Source organism: Ursus maritimus, unplaced genomic scaffold, assembly GCF_017311325.1.
Source record: "Ursus maritimus isolate PB19 unplaced genomic scaffold, ASM1731132v1 scaffold_14, whole genome shotgun sequence".
NCBI classification, from domain to species: Eukaryota; Metazoa; Chordata; class Mammalia; order Carnivora; family Ursidae; genus Ursus; species Ursus maritimus.
This window is the reverse complement of record NW_024423786.1, coordinates 61,622,371-61,630,618: the sequence shown is the minus strand read 5'-3', so window position 1 is coordinate 61,630,618 and position 8,248 is coordinate 61,622,371. Positions and strand designations below refer to the sequence as shown.

Here is an 8,248-nt window from a genome sequence, read left to right as displayed (position 1 = left end):
GGGGGGGGGCACACACACATCCAAAGAAATACGTCTTCGTGGTTTGGGTAAAAGAGGGCCCTTTGTGCCGCCGGTAAGCCCTGCGAACATGACCCCCGCCCTGTGGTATGCGGCACACCTGTGCAGGCGAGCAGCCGGGCGGGGGCGGGGACCCTGCACCGTCGCAGGGATCACACCTTCTCCTTTCTTCTCCTTGGGGCCATGTCTCCATCGCCCCTTTGTTTCGGCTTACACCCCCAAATACCAGGGAGGCTGTGCGTGCATGTGTGCGTGCGCGCCCGCCAGCGACAACAACACGGTCCCGGTCAAGGCCGGTTTGCGGCAGGACAAGGAAAAGGCAAAGCAGGAGGACAGAAGAGAGGACAGGAGGACCGGGTTCCCGAGGCCCCGCCCCTGCCTACCTTTGCAGGCCTTGCGGTGGGTGATGGGCTTGCCCATGTCGCGGTAGTAGCCCTCCTTGCAGTAGTGGCAGTGGCGGCCGGCCGTGTTGTGGCGGCAGTTGAGACAGACGCCCCCGCTCTTGCGCCCCGACAGCTTGTACAGCTCCATGTTGAAGCGGCAGCGCCGGGCGTGCAGGTTACAGTTACAGGCTGCGGGGAGGCAGGGAGAGGTGTCAGGGCGGGGGCAAGGGAGGGACTGGCCCCAGCCTCCCCCCAGGGCCGCGGCTGGGCCGCCGTCCTTCCCCGGGAGCTTCTCCTCGGCTCCCCTGTTTGCACCTACCAGCCACCCAGCAATCCCTGAGCCCCAGCCAAGGGCCCTGCTTCCCTCTCATATGGAGACCGTTCATGCCCACCCACCACGCTGCCAGCCCCCCCATCTCACACACACACACACCCCTTCAAGTTGGGAGGGGGGCTGGCATCCTCCTTGTGCCCCAATCCTGATTGCAAGGGGCCAGTGGCGTCCCTCCCCCCATTCAGATGCGGAGACCTTACCCCAGCAGCTGAGAACAGGACTGTGTTTGGGGACCTGGCCTTTACAGAGCTGATTACATCAAAATGAGGCTCTGAGGGTGGGCCCTCCCCCAATCCGACTGGAGTCCTTATAAGAACAGGCAGTTTGCACACAGGGACGTGCACACACACAGAGGAGAGGTGATCTGCAAGCCGAGCAGAGAGGTCCCGGGAGAAGCCAACCCTGCTGACACCTTGGCCTTGGCCTTCCAGCCCCCAGCACCAGGAGAAAGACATGTGTGTTGATTAAGACCCCAGCCCGAGGTTTTCGGTGACAGCAGCCCGAGCAGATTCCTGCACTGTTTCCAGGGCTTTCCGCTCTGGGCCAGCACACTGTCCCCTCCCTTGAGCTCGGCCACCAGACTATCTTCTTCTGCCGCTGCTCCACAAGCCACCAAGGGATCAGGGGCCGGCCACACTGGGGTTTCCTTCCCAACTTTCCCTCAGGCATTCTCTTATCTGGTTTCGCTCCTGCCTGGCCCTGCTTCCCTTCCCACCGCCTCTGAGCAGGAGATCTGGGCTCCAATCTGAGGATGTCCGTCACCAGCTGAAAGTCTTTCAGTGGCCCTCCCGTTTTTTCCTCTGGGTAAAATCTCAATCAGTTGTGACACCCTCGGGGCTCCGAATAAGCTGGTGGTGCTTCTCCCCACGCCCCTCCTTAGCTCTGCTCACCCTCTCACCCCGCTCTGATGCTTGAGCTGTCCCCAACTTTTTTCAGCTTCTAGAGCATGCCATGCGTGAGGACTCCTTGCCTGCCCCCTCCGTGGCTTGGAGGATGCACTTCTCCCCAGACCCCCTCCTCATCTGCTTGCAGCCTTCTTATCCTCCACGCCTTGGTGTCACTGTCTGTCCTTGACCCATATTCCTTCCACCACCACCACCACCCTGGGCATCCCGTGCACCCCCTCAGACCACCCCTGCTTCTGCGGGCTCCAACCTCTAGGATAACTCCGGCTTCCATCTGGTCTACTCCTGCTCCCTCTTCAATGCGCTTCGCCTGCTTTTCTGCTAAGTTTGTTTCGAATCGCATTTTTATGGAATGTCTAAAGAAATGCTTAGTGCCAGACACTTGATAAACAAAAGCAGAAAAGAGGCGGGGGGAAACGCACTCAGATTTGCAGCAACCACTGTTAACACAGGGGTCGTCCCTTGCAGGCTTTCATTAACGTTTGCTCAGCTGTGGCGCTCTGTCATTCTTTCCTACCGACGTGGGTCATACTCTGCATCTCCCTCCGTGGCCTATTTTCTCAGAGCGATGAACATCTTTTAATGCCAGATACCATTCTGCGCAATTGTGAAAGGCTGTCCTGTCTCCCCTGTACTGGTGCATGTAATGGGCTCTCTGGAATCCCCAGTGGGTGCATTTCAAAGTGGGGCCTCCCCGGGGGCTGGGCAGTTAGGTTGTTCCGGCTTTGTCACTATACAAACACCCCCAACAGTAACCACCTTTGGACGTGCACATTTGTGCTCTGCTCTGACAGCTGCTGCCCAGTGAGTTTCTCAAGACAGCACGCCCAGGGTAACTTCTGGATCCGTATGTTTTTAACTCAGGATCCAAACTGCTGAATTGCCCTGGAGAAAGGCGGTCTTAGCGTCCAGCCCCTCCCAGCAGGATCTGAGAGCTACTGTCGCACTACACCCCTAAAGAAAACAACAGTACCCCTTTGCTATCAGTACTCTTTATTTTTCATCTCCGCCAATTCATCTGGAAAACACACACACATGATTTTAATTTGCGTGTCTCTGGTTACCAGTGAGGTTGGACATTTCCCCATGTGTTTGTTTTTCTTTATATTTCTCTCGCTCACTCTCTTTTTTTTTTCGTGCATTGCCTGTTCATGTCATTTGCCCACTTTTCAAATAAGGTGGGTTTTTTTTTCTTATAACATCTAATGCTCTTATAAATGATGGACTAAAAACTACGTGCCTTTTCTCCCACACAAGCTGCACAAATTTGTACCAGTTTCTTATTACTTTTGTGATTAAAAAATATATATTTGCTTCTTTAACTTTTCTCTCTGACGTTACAAGTTTCTTTAGGTGTTCTTGCTAAAGGCATGCCCATTAGTCACTCAGCTGACAAGGAGAGAAGGACTTGGCTTAAGAGGAGGCACTGTGGGGGCCACAAGAGGAAAGATTCAGCTCACACCTGAGTCTGGAAGCAACCGGAAGGCAAATTAGGCCAGAGAATGATTCCTGAGAGCCTCACCAAGGATCCCTCAGCACCTCCAGCTTCTGGCTCAGCCACGCCTCTCCACCAGCACAGGGGACGGTCACGCATACACACATACATCCACTGTCCCTTTGGACTCCCTCGGCCAGACAGAGGTGCTGCAGGCTGCTCAGGGTTAAGTGACCTACCAGCTCAGGACCACCAAGGCAGGAAATGGGGGCCCAGGACTAGAACCCAGGTCTTCTGGCTCCTGGCCCACTACCCCCAAGGGAAGGACCCACATCTCTGGAAGGAACAGCGGGGACTACAGCACAGAATCTGGACCTTTCCTACTGGCACAGAAGTCACAGGGCCTGGCACACCTGCCTAGGGACAGGGATCTGGGAAGATCACTCAAGTCTGGCTTCCTCAAGGCTCTCTTGTACCAGGAAAAGCCTTACTAGCAGGATCTTCTGGTCCTTCTTAGAGGCAGATGCTCATACTGTGTCCTCCTCTGTAAAGACAGTGCCAGCTGTCCCCTAGCCCCCCCCCCCCCAAGGGGCTGCCTGAACCTCTGAGCCCCTCCAGGGAGCTCAGCAACCCCCTTCCCCGCCCCAAGGGGAACCCCTGGGTGATCTCTCTTCCATATGCACCTTACACCAACAAAAGGTTCTTCCCAAACAACCAGTCACACAAAAGAAAGCTCAGAGGCCAAACATCAAAAGGCAGGGCTCCCCTCCCTCCCACCTCCTCTTGGAGCTGTCAGGGGACATCAAGTGGCGATTGCCTACGTTCAGGCTTCTGCAAAGTATTTTACGGCTTGTTTTCTTTTCTCTGTGTTTTATTTTCTCTGCACAAATGGAAAAATGCATCAGGCAAAGCAGCCCCCATCTGGGTCCCTCCGCTCCACACAGAGATGTCACCTCACTCCCAGCTGGGCCCCAGCCCCTTCCTCAAAAAGACACCTTAATCCCTCATGCCTTCCTGTTTATCTCCTGCCTCTCTTGGAGGCAAAAATATTGGGTATTAGTTTCATTATCAGATTTCAAGGAGGAAAGGAAAGGGTAGCTTTGTGAGAACAGAGAGGTCAGCCAGGGGGAGAAGGGGGCAGGGGCAGCACAACTTCTGAGGAAACTCCAGGAGCCAGGACCAGGAGCCCTGCAGGCTCTGCATCCCGTCCAGGGGTCCCCCAGCCACCCAGAGAGAGCTGGTCTGGTCTGGACCCCAAGTTCCATGCCCTCCTTCCCCCCCCGCCCCCAGCCAATTCAAGTCAACATACACCTGAGTGCTCCAGCTACATGCCAGGCCCTATGCCCCAGGCCATGAGGGAGACAGGGATGGACGATGCATCCCCAACTGTCCAGGGGCTCCCTGTCTGACAGAAGGAGGGGGCAGACAAGGGCTCTTGGCAGCAAGCTTTCAGATTAAGTAGGACAAATGCTCTCCTGAGCGGTGCTGGTTCCTTGAGGACAGGACAGTGTTTGCCCTTACATCCTCCAGCCCAGAGCAGATCTCAATATATTTTCATGTACAATTAAGAAAGAGCAAAAGTAGGAAAGTCAGAAAGTAGATGATGGATGGTTGAGTGGGTAAGTGAATAGATGAATGGGTGGATGGCTGGGTGGATAAGTGGATGGACGGATGAATGGATGGATGGATAGGTGGGTGTGTGGGTGGGTGTGTGGACAGGTGGATGGTGGACGGACAGACGGATGGATGGATGAATGGGTGGATGGATGGATGGATGGATGGATGGATGGATGGATATGTTGGTGTGTGGGTGGGTGGATGGATGGGTGGATGGATGGATGGATAGATGCATGGATGGATGGAAGGATGGAAGCATGAACGAATTGATGAACGCATGGGTAGATAGGTATGTACATGGATGGGGGCATGGGTAGAAAGAGGACAGATGGAGAATTGTGTGGTCTGCTTGGACCACATCCCGACAAGATACAGCTTTGTAACATTTGTGACATTTCTTTTATTATTGCTTTGAGCTACTTAAAACTTGTCTTGCTGCTTTCACTCACCAGTGTATCTTCCGTCTGCTCAAGTAGACTACAATGCTTTAAGGAGAAAAACCCACATTTAGGATGCCCTGGATTCCTCCCAGGACCCCAAGGAGGACCTGGTACACCATAAGGACTGAATCTGCATCCATGGGTTTGATGAGTTTACCAAAAACAGGTGTTGGCCATCTCCTGAAAGACCTGATAAACTAACTCCCAATGCCCATGTGCCCCCCCCCATACACCTCCCTGGGATAGCCCAGGTCCAGAAAGGATCCTGCAAACATTGCTAAGCTGTATCCTGGCCCTGGTCCCCTAAATTTCACACGACTCAGGGGTTCTCAGTGGAACAGCAAGGCCTCCTCAGAGCTCTGGACTGGGGTCAGGGGCCCTCCTATGCTCTCCCAGCATAGGGGATCACTCTTTTTTCCTCCCCTCTAGGGCAGTTCTTCTAAGAAGGTGACCCCAAGTTATTGCTCTAGCAAAATAAGAGTTTTATTTCTTTTTAAATTTTTTCAAAGATTTTATTTATTTGAGAGAAAGAGAGAACACAAGAAGCGAGAAGGGGCAGAGGAAGAGGGAGAGGCAGGCTCCCCATTGAGCAGGGAGCCTGACTTGGGGCTCGATCCCAGGACCCCGAGATCATAACCTGAGCTGAAAGCAGCCGCTTCACCGACCGAGCCCCCCAGGCATCCCCCAGCGTAGGAATTTTAGATTTACATATCTGCAGCTAAATCGTCCGAAGTAACTGGCCCACATTGGCACCGTCCACAAATTGGAGGCGGTGTATGGAGGAAACCAGTCCTAGCCCTGGGATGCCCATCCCCGGGGAAGCACAGCCCTCAGATCCACCAGGATTATCGACAAATCTCTACACATCCAGGCCCCAGGGGCAGGCTGGGGCAACACTTCCTTCGCCGACTTTTTCTGTGTGCTGGCTAGGGACCACGAGACTCGCTCAGCACGTGCAAAGTGTTCACAAGCTCCCTGGGGGTGGGGCTCTCGGTTCCCCGAGGGGACAGTTTTGCACACCCCCCCACCCCTGGCAGACAGCTGACAATGTCCACAGACATCTTTGGTTGTCACAACTGGGGGAGGGGCTCCTGGCATCTACAGGATGGAGACCAGGGATGCTGGTACGAGTCCTACCAGGCAGAGTTCCCAGCCCAAAATGTCAGTAGGACCAAATGTGGGAAAGCCTGGGTTAGAGAGATTGTAATGGTCTCACCCACGGGAGCTTGTATTTATGGCTGGCTAAGATGCTATTCTCTAAGAGCAGACCACACCTTGAATATTGCCCAGCGGGTGACAAACGAGTTCGCCCCTTCAGCATACGCCTGGAGCCTTTGAACGGACGGACGGGAGCTGGCTGAGTGCAGGGGAGAGAGCAGCAAACAGGGCAGAGTCCCGCCCTTAGCCCTCAACCCTCAGCGTGCTTCTGCCTCAGAGGGGAGAGGGACAGTGGTCTAGCAACGGCACAGGAAATCCATCGGGCATGTCCAAGTGTCCTGAGTGCCGTAAGGACTGACAGTCAGGGAGAGCATTCTGCATGGCCCCTCTGGGGACTGATGCACACGGGGCAGGACTTGAGAAGAGAACCAAGACACAGACGGAACATTCTGGCTGGCCAGCGCTGCCCCAAATGCGACCTGCACCGTGGGGGGAGGGGTCACCTGGGCATTGGTTCAAATGCAGATTTGGCTTCAGGAGGTCTGGGGTGGGCCTGGGGGTCTGCATTCCTGACAAGCTCCCAGGCTAGCGGACCAGGAACTAAAGCAAAAGAAATGGGTCGGAACATAAGCCGCTCGCTGGAGAGGGAGCCGGCAGGGAGACGATGGGTAGAGTTCATGGTCTGTGCTGGGGCCGCAGGCAGAGGTCTGGTTTCGAAAGAAACTACTCCTTGGACGATTGGTTCAGAATGAGGCAAATATTTGAGTTGTTTTTAAGAGTTCGAGCTTGTATACCCTTTGATCTGTTACTCTGCTACTCCATCTGGTATCCTATTTATTTAGAAATGGTTTGACCCTTGTTTATAAATCTTCAACGCTTTCCACCCTCTGTGGCGTGTTGTCTGAGACCAGATCTCAGCTTCTCCTGAGGTGCCCAGGCCGGGCTGTCGCCTCTCTCCACACCCCCTCACCAGAGATGTCAACCCGCCAGAGACTACAAGCGGTGACTGGCTGGGGTGAGCCAAGCAGATCGAGACATTGCTAAGAGACTAGAAGCATCACACGCGAGCAGCTTGGCTCCAGTCAAGGCCCTAGGGTTTGCGATCATCTGAGGGGTGCCTTGCCTCAATTTTAATTTAAAGGCCATTGAAAAGCCTCGCCTGGACATAACCAGGAGCACTGGACAACTGTCGAAAGAAGGGAGGGAAAGGGCGCCTGGGTGGCTCAGTCGCTTAAGTGTCTGCCTTCAGCTCAGGTCATGATCTCAGGGTCCTGGGATGGAGCCCCGCGTGGGGCTCCCTGCTCAGCGGGGAGTCTGCTTGTCCCTCTCCCTCTGCCCCTCTCCCCTGCTGTGCGCTCTCAAATAAATAAATAAAATCTTTAAAAAAATGCGTCAGGAAGCACACCTGCCACGGGGTTGACACCGTACACTTTGGAGCTCTCAAGGCTGTGCCCCCTTCCTCCTTCTCTTGAGCTCTGGTTGGCAATTCAAGGAGCCACTCACTCACACACACACACACACACACACACACACACACACACACCCGCAAGACCATGTGACGGTTCTCAAACGCGGGTGCAGAGAATCACTGAGATTGCCTACCAAAACCCAGATGGCTGAGCCCCAGCCCTGGAAGTTTCTGATTCAGGTAGCCAGCCCGATGGGTAGGCTGTAGGTGGGGTGAGAGGGTCTGTCCTGCTGACCACTTGGGGCATCCTGTAGCTTCCACCTGCTCGAGGAGAAGGTGATGGGGGGCGGGGGGGGGCAGCCGACAGGACAGTGGCGACCTGTGTCTTCCAGAAGGAAAGGGTGTAGCAAGGATACTCAGTGGGGTATTGGGCAGAGGAAACCATTCTGAGGAAGAGAACGAATCCACTTTTGGGCATGTGGGGGGTCCCGGTGGGGGGGCTTGGCGGTCAGCAGCAGGGATCTTGGCTGGTGGGCTCGGGAGCCCCGCC

General features: G+C 54.8%; 1 protein-coding gene across 1 annotated transcript in view; it reads right to left on the bottom strand.

Moving 5' to 3' along the window:
- NTN1 (netrin 1) overlaps positions 1 to 8,248 on the bottom strand; it is a 162,449-nt gene that overhangs the window by 64,045 nt on the left and 90,156 nt on the right. The window contains exon 2 of the mRNA XM_040630022.1: positions 402 to 590. Within this exon, the coding sequence (XP_040485956.1) occupies positions 402 to 590 (189 nt within the window). The remainder of the gene's footprint in view (positions 1 to 401; positions 591 to 8,248) is intronic.